Source organism: Bombus terrestris, chromosome 2 (genome assembly GCF_910591885.1).
Source record: "Bombus terrestris chromosome 2, iyBomTerr1.2, whole genome shotgun sequence".
In the NCBI taxonomy this organism is placed as follows: Eukaryota; Metazoa; Arthropoda; class Insecta; order Hymenoptera; family Apidae; genus Bombus; species Bombus terrestris.
Genome location: NC_063270.1, coordinates 14,433,916 through 14,457,019, shown reverse-complemented (window position 1 = coordinate 14,457,019; position 23,104 = coordinate 14,433,916). Strand labels below are relative to the sequence as shown.

The following is a 23,104-nucleotide window of genomic DNA, read 5'->3' as shown; positions in this document are numbered from 1 at the left end:
CACGCTGTCGTTGTCTTTGATAAGACTCCTGCGCGACTCCCTCTTGGAATGTGGTGGCGCCTCTGGAGGCTCTCTCTGTATATTTCCACTTTTAACGTGCCAATAATACGGTCCATTCTCGTCTGGAAGAAAATTGAATCGTTCGTCGAATCGATCCGAATAAACGTTTCGCGTTTTTCGTTCGTCTCGATGTAGATAAGTTTACAACAAGTCATCTATCGGTAATGTATTCATTCGCTACATATTCGTAGCTCAGATCCGATACTCACCCTCGTGTTTCTGCCATCCGGGTGGCAGATTCTCATCTTTATCCTCGGAATCGGTGGTATCCACCTCCGCCGGCTTCTCCTGGGTATTGTTCTGCACAGTGGTATTGTTCTTTTGATCCTTGGGCTGTCTCCGCTTCACAGGAACCGCGTACAGCTCGCTGTTCAATCCACCCTCCACGTGCGGAACGCCTCCCATTTCTGTCGTATCGTTATCCGCCTTCTCGCAATAACTGTAATATCCCACGGCTCAAGATTATCACATTGTACGAGCATACCCTACGATATTCTCTGTGCGATTCTAACCACTCACTTTACCACGAGAATTTACTCTGATAGATATAGTAGACTTTACGAAAGCAAAAAGACCGCAGCCTCGAAGCAACGATGCTAATTTCAACGTTCTACTTTGACGTCGTTCTCGCCAAGGTTACATTATCGCGTACGCGTATATGTCCTGATCGTTCGCAAGCAGACAACGATTTATCAGATTTATAATTCAACGTTCAAGCGGAGGAAGCTTCGCGCGCCAGGTACAGATGGATGGTTCTCGTTAACATTTTACTTATCGCCGTTCGCATTACGATCAATCGCATTACGGATCACGTAATTGACCAATGGACAGTGGCTGGTAGAGTTTTATCGATCGCGCGACTAGCATTCGACAATGACGAATCGCGATCGCGTCGATGATTGCACGCGTCATCGGACCTACTTACTGGGAATAGCGCGTAGCTTGTGATTAACGTACCAGGTGAGAATAGAAATTACCACGAGTACCGAGTGAAACGAGAAACCGGCGATGAACTAAATCGATCGATCTTCACAGACACTCCGTTCACGTTGGAATTTCTTTTCTTGGTGTTTCGCGACGATTCGCTACTTTCACAATGATCGTAAAACGCACAATCTACGAGATGCATAAACGGTACGGATGGACGAAGAGAGTGCTACATTAAAAACATGGTAAAAGCGGTGCAGCGACAGTGAAACGTTCGTAGACGTGAATCTATATCGAATAGGAGTTGATTTTATTCCGCTGTGCGGAACACTGCCGCTCAGTGGAATAAAATCCATTCTTCAGGCCGTAGGTACTGATGCGGCATTCAGACGCCCACTTTCTAGCGGATAAAGGCGCGGTCGAAAGATCGACGCGAACCCGGGGAAAACTTGGTTTTACTTTCTAATGCGAGCACCGTGAACGGTGTGGTATGTCTGGCGGGCAGAATTTTTACTTTATTCCACGTTTTCAACGGAACTGACGCGTTTTTTCCTTGGGGAAAAGTGCGATCTTCCATCGAGCGCGTTTCCTTCCGTGTTTGATTAATCAGAAAGAATATCTCCTTCTTTCCTTCCTGTTCTTTTTCTCTTGTCGTTCACCACAAGCCAAACTTTGATCACAATTTCCCATATATCTTACGTCTAAATGCTTACATTCTCTTAGTTAAACTTAATATTTGAAAAAAAATGGGTGGCGTAGTCGACCGAGAGATACGAAGAGGAGTTACCTCGAATACTCGATTGATCACGCGTCCCACGTTTCGAACCTGCGCGGTGTACCTAGCATGCAATGCTGAACGCGTCCACAGCCAACAAACTTCACAATACTGCAAAGTATACAGGGTGTTGGATGGAGGGAAAGGTTGGCACAAGGATAAGCAACAACAACTCGGGCTCGAGTTTCCTACGGAGCAGCGAGGAACATTGCCGCCTACAAAAGCTCGCGATTACAGCTGAAAATCGCATCGGGTCAGCCATTGAATTATATATATACATACATATAAACATACATACATATATATATATATATAATATAAATATACTGGAACAAGTATCCAGACGCGACGCTAGCAGTTATCTGTTTATCAATATAATAATAAACGAAATTGTGTGTAGCAGCGGGGCAGCCAGCAAATAGTATAGTAACAACAACAACAATAACAACAATAATATAATATGTATACGTATATGAACATCCAACAAACAGAAGACTGTGAAGCAACAACTTTGTTCAATTAAGAAATAGTGCAGCGATTTAATAAGGTTTCTGGGTACGACGAGTGGCTCTATCGTACGTACTTTCTCGAATCCGATAGATTCGCAGCGTCGACCGTGTCCGCGGATGCTGACTGAACGGGAGGCAGAATCGAGGAAGACGACGACGAAGATCGAGGATTTCCGTTGAGGGTGTCGTCGACCAGAGCAGACTCCGCAACACCCTCGCTGCGGTACCTGAATCAGCACGTCGTCGTGCGCATTACTTAAGGGATCGATCGTCGTTGGACCATGTTTCGTCTTTTTCTATCATTTTCGCTATCATTTTCTCTGTCGTTCTATTTTTTTATCGACGATAGAATCGTGTTCAAATGGGTCGAGTGTACGGAGTAAATACGGTTCCATCGCGTTTCATGATAAACAAGAGCAGGTTTCTTGCAGGGAAGTTTTTTGATGCCATTCGGCGACCGAAATTGTACGAAATCGAGCGTATTTGGTTTCTGGTTGATGCATACATTGTACGCGATGGTCGCATTATCATATCGATGCGATTATTACAAAGTCATGAACCTGGCTTCGTTATGATGAGAATTGATAACTGTCCACTGACAGTACTTTGCATAATTAAACTTCGATTTGGTAGCATTTGCCGGCCGTGTGGTATTTATACAAGCGAATTTTCCCGCCGATATTTTTGACCGGTCGAATCGAGCGTTGCAAATAGATTTTGTTCAGAACCTACTTCTCGTTTTATAAATACGCGTTACAGATGTTTTTTTATTTCCTCGTGGTGAAAATATCACGAATGACGTCAGTTTCAGCGAATGTAGTTTACCACGTTGGTAATACAAAAATTCAATTTTCACTGGAATTTCAAAAGGGAATAATAGAATTTTCGTTACGAGAATTTATTGGAAATTGACGTCGTTCCCTGAAAACTGTACTACAACCTCGTCCACCCTTATTTTCTCCTACAAAAACTCCATTCGAATTCTTTCCTGCATTTCAAAATTTCGCAATTTTCCAAGAAATCGTGCCATAAAGTCCGAACATATCTTTCACTACTGTTTTCCTCCTTTCACAAAATCATATTCGCCCACGCGACATATCGAACAAAACGATCGCCACCTACTCGATCGAATAATTAAATACGCCTACAGGCGTCGTTGTAATTCAGAGGTAACTGTTCCGTCTATTTATTCTGGGAGTCTCAAAGTGAAAAACTCGACTACGAGTCGAGCTACCGGCGAAAATAGTATCGACGGTTATAAATTTTCCAATGAGCGAGTACAACGGCTTAAAGACGAGCTCGATTAACCGTCACGTCGTGATTTGTGCGCGCCGTACTGGCTGGAAATTACCGCGGCTGCAAGGAAGTGCCATTTTAATTAACGATTGGGGAACGGAGCCAGGCACCGACGTGGTTAGTACAGGGTCGCTAACCATGTCGAAGTAATTAGGGGATTAGCCGAGCGGTTTGCTGACTAACGTCGTTCGTCTCTCCGGAGCGTCGTTTGGCCTAGTCTTCGCCGTCTCCTTCGATCTCGAACCGGTCAACTTTTAATTTCCGATCGCCACTGGGATTTCAATTTTCTCGCAAGTATAAAGTATAAGGAGTAGTTTTTGATATACCGTGTACGTCCCTGTCTAAGTGTCCTAAATATTGTCGATGTTAACGATCGAGATACAACCAGCAACTGTGCTAATATTTCTTAATTATTTCTAGTCTTTTCACGATTCGTTAACGTTTGCGTTCTCAATAATTTTTCAAATTTCCATTTTTTACTTTTAGTTAACCGAATCTACGAACAGACTTTGACAGCATCTATTCTGGAAATCATTTATTATTTCCATTATAAGATATTCGTGGAACGTTACAACGACACCTTATCCTCGAATAATTACTAATATCTATTTTCCACAGGACACCTCTCGAAATAGATTCCTTTATGAGGGAAATACGCTTCGTTAAGCCACGAATAGACTTTGACGTCTACCTTTCGAATGATTTATAGCGTTCGTAAGCCCATAAGTACAGCTAGCTGGAACTTTCTTTTTAAACGATTTCTTCCCCATCATCCCACCGATGCATTTTCTTCTTGCAACTATGACACCCTCCGAAGGTTCTGTAATATCTTGCTGCAGTAGCAAGCGCGATCTTCAATACCGTGTTCCTGCCTTCTCATATAGATCACGGTTATCCATCACTATGCTAAGAAAAGCAAAGTCTCCGGATCTTTGAAATGTCTCGACGTTGATGCACATTTTCTTGCTAAGGTGACCAAAGCCGAGGGCCAATCTACCAATTTCTTCCAATCTTTCACATTCATAATCCATTACTTGGACAAGTTTCACTGTAACGAATCGTCCGATGGAAAAATATTTGTCTTCCGAGGGAAAAGCTCTCGGACGATATCTCGCTGATGGTAGGATTCTTCGACAGCAATAACAGTTCTTATCAGAAGCCAATAGGTTATTAATTCATCGTGTATCAAGATGCGAAGGCAAAAGGACGGATAGGTTATTCGAGGGAATCCCGATCCCTTTTGACAGTCAGAAACTCGATCCTTTATCCGGACCGGATGACCCGACCATGAATGACACTTATCCCTCTGCTCCCTCGACTTCGACCATATTTTAAGTTGACACGGACTTGTCAGGGTCTTCGTCGGTCCGATATTAAATTCTCTCAATTGTACACCTTCGCGTCCATATATTTCTGTGACTGGCTATCGAGCTTTAATAAACGCGACAGAGATTTCGGTAGACTCAACTGGTAACCGTTAATTACAGTTTCCAACGAACATGTTGTAATTTCTTGTATATGTCGTTAATTAGCTCTTTAAACACACCCCTTTGACCGGCTCGAAATATCGAAACAAAACCAGAGAACGCGGCGCGTTTCATGATGCTGTAGTTGATATTTGTACGTACGTTATTTATAAAGGGAATCTCGACGCGTTCCAGGAATGTAATTAAAATTGAAAGCCACAGGGAAAAGACACGATGAGTCAGGTGTTTCGTATTTTTTGACGCCACAGAAAAAATCGTCTGGCTTTTACGTCATTTGGTAAGTAAAAAGAGGTATTTTGGTACGAAATTGTCAAAGAGAATAATCTGATATTGATAAATCTACAGTGTTTTGTAAGAAACAAGTAATGTCAGTTTAATTTGATTAATTTCAGTCTGCATATAATTAATCAGTCTTACTACTTTTTGAATGCTCCAGAGGGTGACAAAGACACGTATTCAATTACAAAATCAGATGAGAAGCTAATCTTCGTACGAGAGCAATATTAAATTCCATCTTGGCAATTAATCAAATACGAATTACCAAAATCGTCTGTTTATTGAATCTGATCGTAGAGGGTTCTCATGAAACTTTCAAATAAAAATCATCACAGTTTCAATATTTGGTATTGGATTGTCCTTCTTTTCAACTATATCGTATTTAAAGCACACTCCTTCAACGACTAAATAACATTCAAATCAGAAGATCAGTAAAAATTATACTCGTTACGTTCTCTGCCTGTAGTTTCCACTTATGATTCCCCTTGAAAAAGAATGTCCCTATTCTCGTATAAAAACGCATTAACACACTGCGATCGTTAGCTTGCCTTTGAATCATGCGCCATGCGAAACAAACCCCTTTCCTTGTTCAAATGCGATCGCAATCGCGTGTTTTCGTTTAGAACTTCCGCATAGAAAGACGTCTTTTATGTAAACTTTACAGTGCATATAGCTTTGAACGCTTAAAGTAGAAGGAGACAAGAAACAGAGAGAAGGAAAGTAGAGAATGAAGAGAGTGCATTGTTGGGAAAACAGAGAGGACCAAGAACTATCTGTACTTGGAACGGAGAAGGAAGGCGCGAGGTTTCGCGCGAACGACTGTCCGCAGCTTAATAACACCGTTTTAAGCAAGTATGTGGGTTAGCAAAGGTACGGCCAGAAGCTTGGAAATTCGCCAGAAGTTACGGGGAGGAAGGCAATGTACATAAATGCGGTCGGAGCGCGGATGGCGATCGATTAAGCCGAATACCTTTGCGGGAATTCTCTATCGATCGTCGTCGATGCGACAACTTTCGCGGCGGCCAATTGTCCGTTTGTGTACCGATCGCAGCTGGCTAACACGAAACGAGCGATTCTTGCGCCGTTTGCTAACGAACCTACGCTCCTTCGCTTTGACTTTACGGCCGAATGTTTTACACCACGTTTGGACAGCCGATGCATTTTCCGACGAACTAACGTTTTCACGATTCACGCGTTCCACGCAAGTAGGTACATCGCGTGTACGTAGAAATTGATGCGTGGTTAAGCGTATTTTATACATTTATAGATACGCGCGAGTGAAGCACACATGACAATGAGCATTATTTGGTCGCTGCTAATTGACGTGGGCGTACGATTAGGAATACTTGTACATCTACGTATATGCACGAGCGAAACACACACGACGATGAGCATTATTTCGTTGCTATGTGCCGTTTCCACGAGTCGAATCCGCGTTTAATACTATGACGACCAGTTAGAGACATTCCTCTAAATGTATAAGGGAACTGTACAAAATTTAGCCATGGCAATTATACGCTAATAGTTGACACTCGCACGAGGCCAATAGCGTCAGTGGCCATTAACATGACGATTCCGTAGCGCCACTGGTCAGCACAGTGTTAATACGCGCACAATGTGAAATTCAGGTAATAGCGATAACTGGTATTTATCTTTCGGAAGAGACAAATACTCGCAAACGTATTCCCTGTTCAATTAAATTATACCTGGTGTTTGATAATAATTTGACAAACATATGCCGCGTCAGATAAAAATATAGAGAACGTTCTTTTTTTATATGTAATTGAATCAGAAAGCGAAGCGTAAAGATAGATTTTAAGAGAACGTTGATTATCCATGCACTTAAAATTTTATTCCTTTTCCTTATTTTCACTGATACGTTCATCGGACCAATGTTCAATCAACGATAATGAAATCTTGACCACCAATCATTCGTGAAGTTAATAAAATCGTTCGAGCAAAACCACTAGGAGCGATATGAAGCGAAAAACAATATTTTACAACGTAATTACTGTGCGACAAAATAACTAGCTGAAAATCGCTAGCGTGGAATAGCTTCGATACTGCCTTCGTGCTACAGGAAAAAGAGAGAACCGCTCATTTGCATCTCTTACTACGTAGAACAATGTTGCGCCGCAAGTCGTTCGCGACTTCCGAGCAAGCAGTGTTTCGCGCGTTTAGATTCCGTTTCCCGGGTCTCTTATTACGTTCTCTCGAGACGTGCCTGGCGGAATGTAAGTCACAGAGACTCGTAGCTTACGGTCCAAGGGCCACCGAGAATATTGTACAACCTACCAGCGTCAATATTTAGTTTCTTTTCTTCGTACAAGGGAATTCTCGTAGTATTTTCACTGTAATTTCGCTGGGCTGTTTCGCAAGTAGCAAAGTCGAAACAGCCAGAGTTGATATTATGAATGATGAATTTAATACTTTTTTAATCGAAACGGCGTCTACTACTGTGTGTAGCGACGAAAATTACTTCGTGCCTTTTTTCGTAAGAATAAGTATGTCGATAAGCGTTATTCTCATACAACAGTGAAGACAGAGTATATAAAATTTTGTTATTAGTTTACAAATTAGATCTCTTGCTAGAAGAGTGACACGATTGAAAAAGGTAAGATAAGAAAAAAAAATTGGACACAGAAATCTTGAAACACATAATTATTAATTGCTCACTTTCTTCTTTTACAATGTAGCAGATATTACTTTGATTTTGAATATCTCTAATAAAATGTTATATATATATATATATTTTACAATTAAAAAAAGGGGCAAATTGTGACGTCTCTTGATAAATACCCTAATGTAATTAAATAATTATGACATTCCTATCCAAGTAAAATCTTAAAATCGAAGATTTTTTAAATATACCATCCTCATATCAAAATATAGATATTGAAAGCAAACGATCTGGAGCAAGTCCCCGTCTCTTCTAAATCTACTCTAATAGCCCTAATTACATATCTTCCGAATAACGTCTATTCTGCGTAAAATAATACCACCACAGAGAACTGCGGGTACTATCCAGTATTAATCCAATTACATTACTAAATTCCTCGTCGACCTGTATCGCGAGATTTCCATCTCATTCAAGTTACCTTTGGCGCCATAGTCGAGACTCGATCCCCTAATGGTAGCCTTCCAATCAAAGCGTGAATCGAATCACGTTTGGCAACCGGTTTCATGATCGATTAGCCGTTCTGTTTGCTCTGCTCGTGATTACCTTCAGACACATGAACGATCAGAGAAACCAGCGAACAGACTGCTAACCTAACGTAGAATCGTGTCGTTATCCAAGAGATCTAAACTCGAGCGAAGATAGAAATAGGAGAGAGCGTAGGAAATCTTAATATAAACCGTGGCTGGTGGTTAGCTTCACGACCTTAGGAGCAAGAACCAGAGCCGGCACAGACGGCAACGACGAGAAATCATAGACGACTACGTAATATGGCCGATCACGGTAACTGAAATCAGCTGTCGGCGGCTCGTAATTGTAAACCCACCCTATATATGGACACACGGTGTTGCCGTAACTTTCAGTGAGTTGTAATTAAACCCAATTAGGTCGTAAGGTGAGCAACTTCTGACGCACCTGGCTGAACCGTAAATTACACCGGCAAGTTCTCTATCCGCCGCGACCATGATTACGGTATACGCAACTTTGCAATTTCTGGCCGGAACACCGGTGTCCGGATATCGGTGGAAATTAGACAGTCCGTTTGGCGCGAGCCTCTCGGCTGAAAAGCCGATCGACGCAATCGGATTCTAGTTCTTTCGCGTAATCGTGACTCGACTGGTAATCGCTGGATTTTCTGTTCCCTGCGGACCGTTCGAATCGCAGTTAACAGACACTCGGCGTAATGGACTTCACGAGACCAGGTATTTGTCTATTATTTAAATAGCAAGATCGTAAAGAATTTGCGGTCTCTGGTGGAAAAACCATTGGTTTAGAACGATCGTGACCGAGGTTGCGATCAGTTACAGGCCGACCTTGTAATTTTATTCGCTGAAGGGTGGAAAGATTTCGAATTACGATTAACACGTCCAATGTTGCGTTGCTTTCGTGCAATTTTTATCTCAAGTGTTAGGTTATCAGGCGTGTCATTGCTGGTATATTTACAATTAATGGGAGGGATGTAGCGACAAGTCACGTACGAAGGGATGAATGCGACTGATTTAACTGCATCTGGTAGTATACGGGTTCTACTTGCACGCACTTTGCTTTAGAAACGAATTTCTATCGTTGTTAGCAAAGTTGCCAGTGAATTATAACTAGACTGCGAAACTTTGTGCAAATTCATATTTTTGTAAACGCGTGTAAATATCTCTTTAAATAAATATCTCTTTCAGCCTGTGAATATTCTAACGAGTGCTTCTGATATTTCGAATAATTTTTGCATATCACGTGTATATCGGACATACAAATTAAATTTTCTACAACTACACGAACATCCGCAGTCTAATTACGATTCTTTTCTTTTACAAAGAAACATAAATCGCAGGCTAAAAGCATCGGATCAGTTTCCCAACTATACTATCGAATCTCTTCTGTGAACTCTGTTACCAATTCGAAATTAATATCACGATAGATTTTCGATTAGAAACTATTCCCAAGTAGAAGACTTCCTATATTTCCGCATTTTTTAAAAATACGTACTTAAGTTCCACAAAAAACGAAACGATTCCAAACTGCCAGCCTGTACACCCGGTCGCTTATTTCACCTACTTAGAAATACCAGTATCGAACAAAGATTTCATCACCGATGATCCAAGTAACCCGAAAACAATGGCACCCCGACGACGCGAGTGGCGAATTTCAAACTTCCAAACGAACTGTTCTAGCGCTTCATCAATTTCGCGATTCCCCGCCACGGCCAACGAGCGGTTTAATTACCATTCTCAATCAATCACAAGCCGATTCAAAATTCACGGATCTGGGCAATCTGAGTCGTTGCACGAGCGAGGGGAACAGGCCATCAATTTTCTCGAGCAAGAGACGCCAAATAGAATTACTTACACGGCGGACCATTAATCGGATGCGAGGTCGCGTAATCTGTTAGGCGTTCGGTGTGACACTCGCAGGTAGGAAAGAAGCACATGGGGTTGCGTGTGTGCGTGTGTGTAAGAGAGAGAGAAGGGTGACGAACGACGGCTGCCAGGGTGAAATGAAAACGGACGATATAAGAAGAAAGAATCGTACACGAGCGAAACACCGCGTACGTGGGCGTCCGTACGAAGTACAGCGGAGTCGGGGGGTGCTCCTCTAGCTCGATCAATACACACTACCAGCAACCCCTCTGCGTCCCACGCCGTCCCTCGTCCATTTCGTTCACCCCTGACACCCTATCCTCCCTATTCCATTTCGAACGACCCCTACTATCGTCGGTTTAGATGCTCGAGACCGCTGTCGTTTAGCTCTACAAGTCTTATCGCGCGAGCGCCTTCTCGCTTTTTTCGCGCCACTCGCGAGAGGAAAAACCGATTAGCGTGCACGCGTTTTTTTTTCCTGGCTTTTCACGGCACAGATCGTTCAACCGGGCTTTGTTATCGCGCTCGCGGGTTGCCGTACTTCATTGGGGTTAGACGAGCTGTTTTGATTTCGTTTTAGAATCACAAGGGTGGAATTCCGATCGGGATCATTCGACTGGGAACGAGGCGGAATGTTTGGTCTCGATTTCAGTTTAGGCAGATTGTTGAAAATGTTTGATAGAGTTGGGAGAGTCTTTCGACACTGGATGAGGGTAAATGAGAGTTAGGTATCGATTATATCGACGGAGAGTAAAACACTGTGATCGTGACGCGTAATTGATGTTGAGCCGTTCCACGTTAAGTGTTGCGGCATCTGGCCGCCTAGTATCCGTTGGAAAGCTCAAACAAATTTTGCCTTATTCGGTGTAATTTACGTTAGAAAGCGTACGATCGATCACAAAGTATTTGAACGCTCGTAGAAACCTTTTAGAAATATATCGTGTATCTCTGTGTGGAACATTCAAAAATTTCATCGATATTACGTTAAGATTCGATCATCGCGATTATATCGCTAAATAAGACAAGTTCTTCTAACACAAAAGTTTTCTAATAAATAAAAAATAAATAACAGATACGTAATAATATAAGCAGAAAATAAACGCAGAAAAGTCGAAGCTTCTTTTTTATCTGGTGTCTTTACTTGGATCTGAAACTAAATTTAGTTCCATCGTCTTAAAGAATATTCTAAGAGATAGTTGATGAGTGGTATACGAAAAAGGGTACGATACTCTTCCAAATATTATCACTGGAATCGACTGGCTTGCGCAAGAAGGGTAGCCATTTAAGTCTGGTCGACCCGACAACGTATTCCCTGCGGACTCTGCGCCCTTCCAAAGGGTTCCAGGGCTGTACACAGTGAACTGAGGTAATTAAGTTTAGAGCGGAGGAAGGAACGCTACGGAGTTCGGTAACGCGTTCTTGCTCTCTTCCAAGATACCGTCTTTCACGTTCAGATTAAATTCTATAAATATCGTATGGCGCCGGAAGTCATGGCTTGAATTTAGATTCGCAAGACTTCTCATTCTTGTGTACAGTGGCAGATCTGAGAGCCATAATTACTTTCAAACAATATTTCAATATTTCAATATTTATATATAGCGGAAAAGTAATGCCCTGCATCGGTATTTTGATTTTTAGATGCACGGTTTCTTCAAATATTAGGTCGTCCAAAAAGTTTCTTTCGTTTTATAAAGAAATAATGGATGCACATTTCCCGTTTTACATTATTTTATCGAATTACGTATGATCCATTTTGTTCCATCAAATGAACGTTCGACAGATTAGATTTCGTGTTTGTATAAAAATGCATCGTTGTGAAAGACATGTCTGTAAAAGAAAGACAGTTTTCGGACAACCTAATACAATAAAACATCCACAGATTAATGAGTTAATTAATAAATTGTGGTAAAATAGCTCGACCCGTTCTTTTCATTTGGGAAGAGTTTGATATTCGGTTATAAAATATATAAACAAATTACGTATCGTGGAAATATAATAGATAGCTTACGTTGCTGATTGTACAGCACAAGTTTTTAAGCACTTTAGTTTAATAAGACTGCGAATATAAGAGGCGATAATAGCTACGATTGATATTGAAATACGTCTGCTACGTTGGGAAATATAAGTACGTCGTCAAATAGCAACACTCTGCGTTTAAGAGTTAGCAAGTTAGAAGTACTTACGTACACGTATATAAGATAGACGAGCAATTGACACGAGTTATTTGCTGCGAAATATTAATCAGCAAACTTCTCTAAGGTTCACGCAAGTAAGAAACGAGGTCATTTTGGATTGAAACGATCACGAAACTATGACAGTTTCGTAATCAGAAAGTTTCGATAAACGATCCGAACGACTTGATAAGTTCTTGGTTCCAGAGGTGACTCATATCCGTGAGAAACACGAAGCGTCGCCGGATATAGTTTGCGTTCACGATCCGTGTATAACTTTGGGTCCCTCGGTTTATCCTTGCCCATCGTTAATTGACTATACCGTGTCTCTCGAGTGAGTAATTTGATTTATAAAAATATTCTGAAAATTGTTTTGGTCTTTCACATCACTGGCAGAACTGGTAAAATCATCACTTTGACGAGTTTCAGATCTCTTGGTTTTCCAATTATAAAAACGTGCAGGTGCTTTCGATAAAACTTTCGTTGCTTTCTATTCGGAAAAATAACTATATACGTATACAGGTATTTATTTATAGTTATCTACGTATTTACTATGTATATGTACTGAAGAGCATAAGTAAATCGACAACCACTGCTTTTGTATAAATTTTTTATCGCCGTCAACATTGAACTGGGCAAAAAATACGCACAATCGTTTCGCGCAAATAAAGCTAATGCAAGCAATTTTTTTAAATCTGTGAATATTTCTTATTCAGTTTCCGCTGGTCAAATTGTTCGGCTTTAGAAATCTGTCGTTACTGATTCGTTTACGCTCTTCACAGAATAAAGAAAAGAAAATGAATAACGCGTTCTAGGAAAACCTTTGTGAATTTCAAATATACCTACAGCAGGGCATTTAAAAAAGCATTACTGGCGGTACTTTTTAATATTTATACTTTACGTCCTTGAAAATAATAATAATAATAATGGAAACAAGCTCTTGCGTGTCGAATAAATTACACAAACAACAAGCGAAGACCGCGAAGTCGCGATTAAAGCGCGAAACTTTTTTGCCGTCGACCGTAAAGCTTTATGATTGACGTCACTAAATCGAGCATTCTCTTTCGGCACGGAATTCGCGCGTACAATGCGGTTAATAAACTGTCGGTTCTGAAAAGGATCGCTAGCCGGCTTGCTGGTTTATGAGCTCCCTTCTTTTTCTTTTTTTACGATACTCCATGTTTCACCCTCTGTCTTTCGGATCACACCACATTCCCCTCTTCCTTCGTTCGTCTTTTCAAAAAGTAGATTTTAATCTAACGGTACGACGTCGGAAGCGTCGACCAAAAAGATATCGATCAACTACGCGTGCAAGGAATGATTTCATCGACTTTACTTGGCATTTTATGTTTTATATACGTCTGGAGAACATATTCGTTTATACGAGGATGAGAAAATTTCAGGGCTCTTTCCATCGAAAAATATTTAGGGCTTTTACACGTCGGTCCATTTATCGTATACGTTTTTTTATCGGGCCGAGGGAGAAGTCGAACACGAGCAAAGATAAAATAGGGGCAGGAATATTGACAGCAGTCAACGTGTCCCTTATATGGAATCGCATATTTTAGGTGAGCCAAAAGACTACGTGTTCTTCGAGAGTCAATGTTCGATCTACGTCGGAGGCTCGATATAAGCTCTGGCCATTTTTTTGTCTTTTTTTCTTTTTTTTATAGCTTAAATATCAAATTAAGATTCATCGAGTCTTACATCACATACGTCGGTATTTCTATCTCTTCCAACATTACCTTCATAATAATTTCAACGCTAAATCAAGACTCATACAGCCTCCTGTTAATGGAAACAAAGACTACTTCTGCCATATTACCATAACAAAAGGATATTCTGAAATCCACCACTTCTGTATTCCACGAGTATACCGCGCAACATAACCTTTCAACAATTAAACTGTTCGTTCCATAATAATCTTGCAAATCTCGTACGCGAGACGATGTTCAATACAGAGCCCATCAACATCCGCTATATTAAATGAAAGCAGATTCGCTTCGTGTAACAATGAGAAACTCTACTAATCTCGCAACAACGCAGGCAAACAAACAAGCAAGTACGCATATGCCGTTTCCATAAATTCTTAAAATGGTGCACGATGGCTTGCTGCCCTTCCTTTGCTCGAGACCGTGTTTTCTTTCTTCGCACTTTTTCTTACGGTAATACCTGTGCGACGTAATCGGCGATCCAGGGAAGTTGGTGCGCTTGATAAGTCTTGCCGCGTGGTGCTTTGTAAAAGCTCGGCCGATTCAGGGACACAGAGGAGGACAAAGGCGTCTCGGAGGCTATCACGGATAGGAGAAATAGTAATACTGGAAAAAGTCCTTCCGGGGTTTCAGCCGAGACGAGATTATCGGGCTAAACTGAAATCCAGAACGGGGACGCCCGCGAACCAGCTGTCCCGCACTGGCTGGCCCCATTCCCGCTTCCGTTTTATGCCGTTTTCTTCTTTTTCTCGTTGCCTGCGGTTCTTGTTTGTCGGGCAGGCTTACCTCACGGACGAATTTTACCAAGGAACTTGCCTATCTGTGTTTCGAGCACGTTTCCTGCAGTGGCTAGTGCAGTTTTCGTCATGTGTCCGCTGGTTGTTTTAAAAGACTGACAAGAAAGTCTACCGTGGGAATAAGAAGCTTTTTCTTGTCGCTACAATTGAGAAAGGGTATTAGGTTTTCGTGATTTTCACGGTAGAACAATGATGAATCGATTAGACGAAATAAATGGAGTAATAGTTAAATGGATATTCGCTAAATAATGTTGGCAAAAATTCGTGTTTATAATAGAATGTTTCCAGAAATTTAATAGAATGTGGTTTTAGCAGAATTAAATTAGCCGAGTAGAACGATACCTGATGGCCAGACAGGATAAATAATATCGTCTTACGAATAACGAATTCATATTTTTCACTCGTATTCTTGAATATTATTTACATCTAAATTTCACCGTAAATATATAAATATTCATAGTCTAGTAACGACTGATTGTATTTCTCGCTTAGTTTTCAATGAATTTTCCATCAAGAATTTGATTTGTCGAAAGCTACAATTTTTATCTTGCGGTGGATATCATACTCATCGATAGTCGTTTCTCACCGGCCAGCTCTAGGGGAGTACGAAGTTATTCTCGCAAATAATTCTTCCGCGTTTTGAGGAATAGCTCGTAGCTGCCATTATCGTTGCACCTGCGAGTGTTCCACGTTGCTTAAATCGCCGATATCGAAGATTGGTTGTTCCACGGGTAATATACGGAACCGTGCATTTTTAACGACCGAAATATATCTCCGCATCCAACGGTACAACGAGCGAATGCGTAATCTGCGCAACAGCCTGCTAGCATCGTAGAACGTTCGTTCGTGTTACGGATCGTCGGATCTTCCCTTTTCACTGTGTTGCAAATATTTCTCTCGGCGATAAACGATTGCTCCTGCTTGTAGATCGATTTACAATCCGCGTCGAAAATGCCGAGGAACCCATGAAACGCGACGTTGAGAGTTGTTGCGGATTATGCGGTTGTTTCTTGCCTCGAGATACGTATCGAATATTATCGATGATACGGTTAGGAGATCGTAATTTTACGAGTAAAACTTCAATCCAGGTATTGTGTTTCTACAGGATAGTGATGTGCCAGCGATATTGCTAGTTTGCTAGAAGAGCAATATAAGTTAAGAGATCGATTTGAAACAGAATCTGCGAAGTAGAAAATAATACGACGATTTGAAGGTAAAATCTTTCTTCGCGATTTAGGTAATTTCCGATCTTTGATAAAATATTGCTAATGTATATCGCTTACCATTGAAAAAAGGACTAACGATAATAAAATTAATGGTATGGCTTCATTAAGCGCGATCTTAGCAACTAGTCTTTGAAATAATTTATAAATATAAGTAGATAGATTTCTAGATAGTTTGCTTTAATCTTTGCAAATATCTTACGATTGATTAACTGAAAAAACGTATCGTTCTTCCAGCACATCGACGATATGCCACGGTATTTAACATAGCGCCATATTTTAACGGTCGATCCCGATTAATTTCAACATATTGTACTTAATAGAACTTTTACACATCTGTGAAATTGTGTTTTTCTTTAGCTATAAAACACGTCGGAGCATTATGCAGCCATGAAATTTTGCTCGTTCTGAATGCCTTGAAGGCCTCCAGCGAACCATTAAAAGCTCGTCTACGGCGGACAGACGAAAATACTTGGTGCACCGGAGTCAAGAGGCCCTCCATCGCGAGTCTTAAAAGGATATATTTTTAGCAAGCCGGCCGAAACGTTTCGATGGAGTAACGAGCTAGCTTTCCCCGGAGCGTGCTGAAAGAAACGAGCTCGCGGTGCTGGCAAGACCTTTAGAATTCACTGAACGTCTGTCCTCGACTGTCACATTCTACTTACGAATGACGTACAAGACAATACGCTTGAAAATTGATCTCCTACATTTATCTGTATCAAAATCGCCACGCATCTACGCTAATTTGACACTCTAGATTGATCTGTATAAAATGCCAACTGACGTGTTAACCGTTTTCTGATCGATACTTGAAGTTTGTCGACTATCGTTTAAATCTAATTCGTCGTGGCAGAGATAAATGTGTGATTCAGAGTGATAGTGATGAAAATGATGAAATCTATGATTTGCAAGAGCTGCGAATAAAATTGAATTCTAACAAAAAAGTCCGTATGTAGATGTAATTATAGTGTATAGATATTAAAACACTTAGTACGTGTAATCGTAATGGTTCGAAAATTCATAATCAGACTGCGGATGTTCGCGGATTTTTAGGAAATTTAAGGCACGAAAATGAACAGAATATACGTAATACGTTAATAAACTATTCAGTAACTAAACAAATAAACAACGTAAAAATATTCAGTAAAATATTCATTTAAGTACAGTAGTGATAATAATATCTACTGGGTTAAACGAATCTTTCCTCGTGTTTTATTGATTCGCGATACGAACAATGATCTGTTCTTAATAAAATCCTCTAAATTTCGCACGAATACCGTCGAGTATCGTTTCTGGAAATGAAAATACGTTTCTTCTGAATTATCAGCAATAAGCATTTCCTTGCCCATAAATATCATTTTATCATAATGCTGAGTGATATTAGCCGGTTCCATCATCGAGGCTTTTTAATCGCCAACAGTTATAAAATTCTCGTCCACGGAGAGGGCGATTCTACGAATGTTTCGCAAGGTGGTTCTTTAACCGAGGACAGGTACATCGTTGCGCACCTTGTGTTATCTAGAGTGGAACGAGCGCCGCTATTACCATTAGAACGGGCAGTGTCGGTGGATGATAATGGGAAATGGACGCGTTAGAAACAGTCGAAGTGGCTGGAGGAAAACTGTCGCGACAAACGTTACGCAGATCGTAAAGTCAAACATTTCGAATCGTCTAATTCTTGCTAGCACTCGCTATATCGATCGACGAATGCAATGTCTGTTATCGATTGCAGCGATTATTTGTAAAGAACCCTTAGAACAAATAAAGGTAAAAAATTGTTAACGAGCACCGAGTGCGTTTGCGTGGAATTCATCGAAATAGCGATGCGTACAATAACGCGTTTATAATTGGTTTTAGGGATTAACGGGTCGACATTTTGGCCGACTGTCCAATTAGCGAAATACACTTCATGGGATTGTCTCCATTTAACGAGATTTCCCGACTGCATCATCCAAATTGAATTCGAATCGTGCGTTTATCGAGCCTTCCTCTGTTCTTCCGTTGGGCAGTGATCGCGGAGGCGAGAGATTCCTAGCGATTCGCTGGAATTCCGCTCGTTTCCGGCTACGCGTGTATGGAATTGCAATGTTGCTCCTTCGAGCTATTTTCCGCATGATATCAAAGCGCGAACGCGGCCGTTGAAAATGGGAATTGGACTGGAGTAACGGTAAGAATGGCGGGGCTGGAACAGATGGGCCGGAATTAGACGAGCAAAGTGAATTCCCGCAGTGGCGGCAAATAAAATTATTCGGTAATTGCTCGGTTTCTTTGTCTCGAAGCGATTAAGCCGGGTCTCCGGGAGGTACGCTGGAGGAAGATCGTTCAATTAGAGAGAATCTGTCGTTGTCACGTTAATGGAATACACGAGTAAAGCATGCCCTGGAGGAGCGACGCTGTATCGTGGATTTTCTAAGTGGTGCGAAGGCACGAGCCCGCGAGGAATAAGCTTGGCAAGTTTTTCAACAAGGGAATAAGTGTCGGATAGTAAAACAGAAGAGTGGTTGTAAAACTCTACAACTTTGAAAATTGTTTCTCGAAGCGCTTCACGGGAATATAACTCCGAGAAGGGAGCAACGTTACGTCCAAAATTGATCTGTGAAAATCAAGAGGCGCCGCGCGGTGAACACGATGAACGTCGAAGGCAAACATCCAAAGGAAAAATCCGTAATAGGCTGAGAAAAAAAGAGAGAGGGAGAACAATTTTGACGAGACCGGCCGATTCTCTGAAATCCTCACGAACACAACGAAACCGTGTTTGCTCGCGCATGAATTTTGTACAGCTACTAGATTCTGCCGTTGGAGAGATGGGAATGATGTAGGCGCGGAGTCGAAAGAGAAAGAGGAGGTGCGATCAAAGAGGAGCGAGGGAGTGATTAGGCGGCAGGGAGAGAGCACGGCGGAAAGCCGACCGAAAGGGAAGAAGGACGGGTAGGATCAGACGGGCGAAGTGGATTCTAATTTTAGAGAGACACCGTGTGTATCGAGCCCGTGTGTCTCGATGATCACAGAACCAGCCCGGTTGATGATACGAAAACGCGTTCAAGTGCAGCCTTGCAACGAAATACGATTACGACGTGCTCGCCACTTTCACGAGTACTTTGCAAACAACGACGAAATCCTCCTTGAGTCGCGTCGAAACTGTCGACTGTTCAACGTTTCTCTCCTAAATTCGACGACACACGTGCGGTACATTCATCGATCGAAAATACAAGGCAAGTGAAACACCGATGTTCCCCTTTGAAGTATAATTTATTCGAGTCTGAGGGAACCACATCTCGGAGAATTAGCAGACACCATTTAGCTCTGCCACTTTTACACCGAATTTCTTTCGATATTTATAACCAGTGTCCTATCAATTGTCAAATCTATAGCTACTCCTCCTAAAATTTTTCTTCGTTAAACGAAGCTCATATTTGCTCCAACGTTCTAACCACAGGAGTTTAATTTCGATCTAATCGATCCTATACGGCCAAGCGAGAATCGTTCCTACTACGATTAGTCGATCGATCTACGCGTCGATAAACAAACCAAGTGTTCTATTTTCATTTTAAACGTCGTAACTGGACAGAGACGCAACCTCGACACCACGTACGTAGTATTCAAATTAATTAAGTAGGTACGGTAACCTAACCTTCCAGTTTAGTTCATTTATTTGGACGAAAACGAAGCGATGTATGGGGTGTCGGCGGCTAATCAATCCGAGATCAAACTCGCTCGCAAAGAAACGATCCGACGGATCCGGCAAGCATCACGTGCTTGTCGATGACTGAGAACGTCGCGTTCTTTATTTGTACGCGTTTCGCGGTGGAATGCCACGCGACTCTATTTATAAACCCCCCTTGAAAGCGATTATACTCGAATCGTGGTCTCTCCCCGCTATAAAATCCATTTCACTGGCGGCGAGCCGCGATTAACGAGGCATTGAACGTTCTCCGGCTACGAAAGGGGAGAAAGGGCCGACAGATCGGCGCCAGCTGATCCCAAGTGCAAGTGCGAGTGCTCTGGAGGACATTTGGGTTTAATTAACGATTGTCGCCAGGGTTAGAATGGCGAAGTGGCCCAGCTGAGCGTGCCAGCCTCGATAGATCGGTTTCCACCTGAAAAAATCCCTGTGTCCTTCCTATTTCCCTCTTTCGTATCTTTTTTTTTTTTTTAGCTGTCATCCATCGTTCTTCCCCTCGATCTATCCCTGAAAACGAATTAATAAAACGTTTGGGTGACACTTGAGCGATAGATTCTGACTTGACGACAACATATTACGACGAATCGATATTTTCAGGTAGCGAGAAGAACGTTGATGGATAATTTTGCGCGATATCCTCGTTGCAATATGGATTAGCTAATCTATACGGTTAAGATAACTTTAACATACTTGTACTAACTTTATTACGTTCTCGTGTTTATAAACGAAACTCGGTTTAAACAGCCGTCACGTTAACAGGCTAAACCAGCCGGTCGGATATATCCCCTGCACCGAGTTATTCGCAAAGTGGGTTAGATAAATTCTCAGCTATTTGCATTTCGAGCACGGATCACGTCTGTCTATCGTGAGAGGTTCGTATTACCAGAAAACCGAAGGAGAAACCTTGGTAAAAGAAATAATATCACCGTTTATATTTGTATGTACAGGCCGTTTTAGGATTTTTCGGCTAATCTTTCTCAGGATATTCTTCGGATATAAAGAAGAGAAGGATGTTACATAACGTTTTTTAAAAATCATAATAAAAATAGGAAATGCGAAGAAAGCAATATTTCCAATTTTATACAACCAAACTCTTATTATGGGGTTAACACCGAAGAAAAAGGTTTATCGAGTGAAATAAAAAAATTGACTGATTAATCGATATGAAAGAGTATAAAAATGAACTCTGTAAGAATAAGCAGTTCTTTTTTATCACTGTCTCTTTTTTTGATCAGATCGGTGAACGTTTTGAAATGGAATATTAACAACTCGCGATTACATTGACTAAAAAAATATTCTTATAGTACCAATGACGGCTACCTTGCGTTCTCTTCATATTTCGTATTTTTGTTATAATTTTTTAACGAAAGATTACCAATGAAAACGATTAAATCTTTATACGATAAAACAAAGATATAATATCGTAGCTCGAATCCGTGAAGATCAATGGATAAAGCAACTAGATCTACGTTTCTGTACATAGAATATATCATCAACCAGAAAATTTTCGAACACTCGGACATCTTAAGAAATCTTGCTGATTATCCACCATCGGCTTAAACAATTTCGAAAAGTTTTTAAAACACTTTCGACGATCTTGGATGGATTTCCTCGGCGAGGTACGAAGCGCGCGCGTCGAAGACTGCGCCAAAAGAAAAGCAGGAACGGGGATCGCGGTTCTCGCTAACCGTCCGATCGATATTCGCATAACAACGACGCAGCGCCATCGCCGCGATGCGGAGGCCAGATTACGCTGGCTTAATCGTTCGATCGCCGTTATCGAACGGAGGGCCGACTGGCGAGCTGGCGACTCGAAACGAAGCGAAGCGCGTGCACGCGAGAAGCAAAGTGCAGTCATCGAGCGCGCAATCCCTCGCTTTATACGTAATAACGCAGCCACGCGAGGGTAGCTTTTATCGACCACCCCTTCGCGTCTAGTACTCCTAGCCTGCCCCCTATACATTCTATCCGCCCCTAGAATCCTCCAGCAGACTACTTTTTCAAACGGACAGGCTTCCGGGCGAACGGTAAACTCGCAACGCGCAACTTTGACGACCTCCCCTAACACGTTCGAGCGGAGGAACAGCGCGAATCCCTGTTTAACTCGCGCGAAAGATCGCTCGACCGGCTGCCCCTTCAAATTTTACTTTATTTACACCTACCCTCTGTTGGCATAATGATAATGCATCGTGAAGATCGCTCTGTGTATTACGACCAACTTTCGTTCGATCGCCCCTACGAATTTTAATTTATTTATGCCCACTCTCGATTATTACAACAATATCGTATTATATATTGTATTTTAAAGCTTGCTCGATACGTTGAAATTTTATTTTATTTACATCTATTCTACGTTAGCGCAACAACGCGTACGTATCGTATTTGCAAAGATAGTTTCATCAAGTGCCTCTTACGAATTTCATTTCGTTTATGACTATAACGCGTTCATGTAACAATACTGTACTATTTTCTATATTTTCTTCGTAGGCTTGAGAAGTATGAAATTAAGAAAAATGAATGGAAGGATTGAAAAAATGTGAGACTCAAGCTTTCGAAAAGAAAAGAACGGAAAGAGCGAAAAATGTAAATGTACAATGTATGGAAGGAGGCGTTAAATAAGTGAAATAGCGCAGACATTTCTTTGGTTCTCATCCTGCTGAAAGTGTCGCCGTGCAAGACCAGAGTGATTCATTCGTAGCTTAGGAATACTCTAGAGACGATAGCCGTCCCCTCCAAGGATTTATACCTTTCGCGTACACGAGGATCGGTATTTTCAATTTGGTAGGGTGCTGGACAATTTCATAGCTCGAACGTCTAACCATATGTTCGCGAAAACAGTGACATGGAATTATCGAAGTTCGTTCATGCGAGAGGGAACGTTTCGCCGGACGACAACGTGGAAATAAAATAAATGGATAAATAAATAAGCAAATAAATAAAAATGGAGAGACAGGTTCAGCGTGAAAACGGTGGCAGGTCAGCGCGGGTTCGATAACTTTTTTCCGCCATCCGATCCATTTCACGCAATGCTGAACAAAATGCGGACGAGAATTTGCGCCGCGCAGCGGAGAGACACGCACTTCAGCAAGCGAAGCGTGTGCGCCCGAGGACGCACTGTCGTCGACGATTGCACCAGCTTGTCACGACGCGACGCTCTGATC

At 41.6% G+C, this 23,104-nt stretch overlaps 1 protein-coding gene across 9 annotated transcripts in view; it reads right to left on the bottom strand.

The window, feature by feature from the left end:
- Positions 1-23,104, bottom strand: part of LOC100649250 (protein Fe65 homolog) — a 150,081-nt gene that overhangs the window by 7,303 nt on the left and 119,674 nt on the right. For 8 of the 9 annotated variants that reach the window (XM_048414415.1, XM_048414414.1, XM_048414410.1 and 5 more), the window contains 3 exons: positions 2,346-2,498; positions 270-499; positions 4-122 (listed from right to left, as the gene is read on the bottom strand). In XM_048414415.1, coding sequence (XP_048270372.1) covers positions 4-122; positions 270-499; positions 2,346-2,498 — 502 coding nt within the window. The remainder of the gene's footprint in view (positions 1-3; positions 123-269; positions 500-2,345; positions 2,499-23,104) is intronic. The other variant, XM_048414416.1, reaches the window with a different exon arrangement.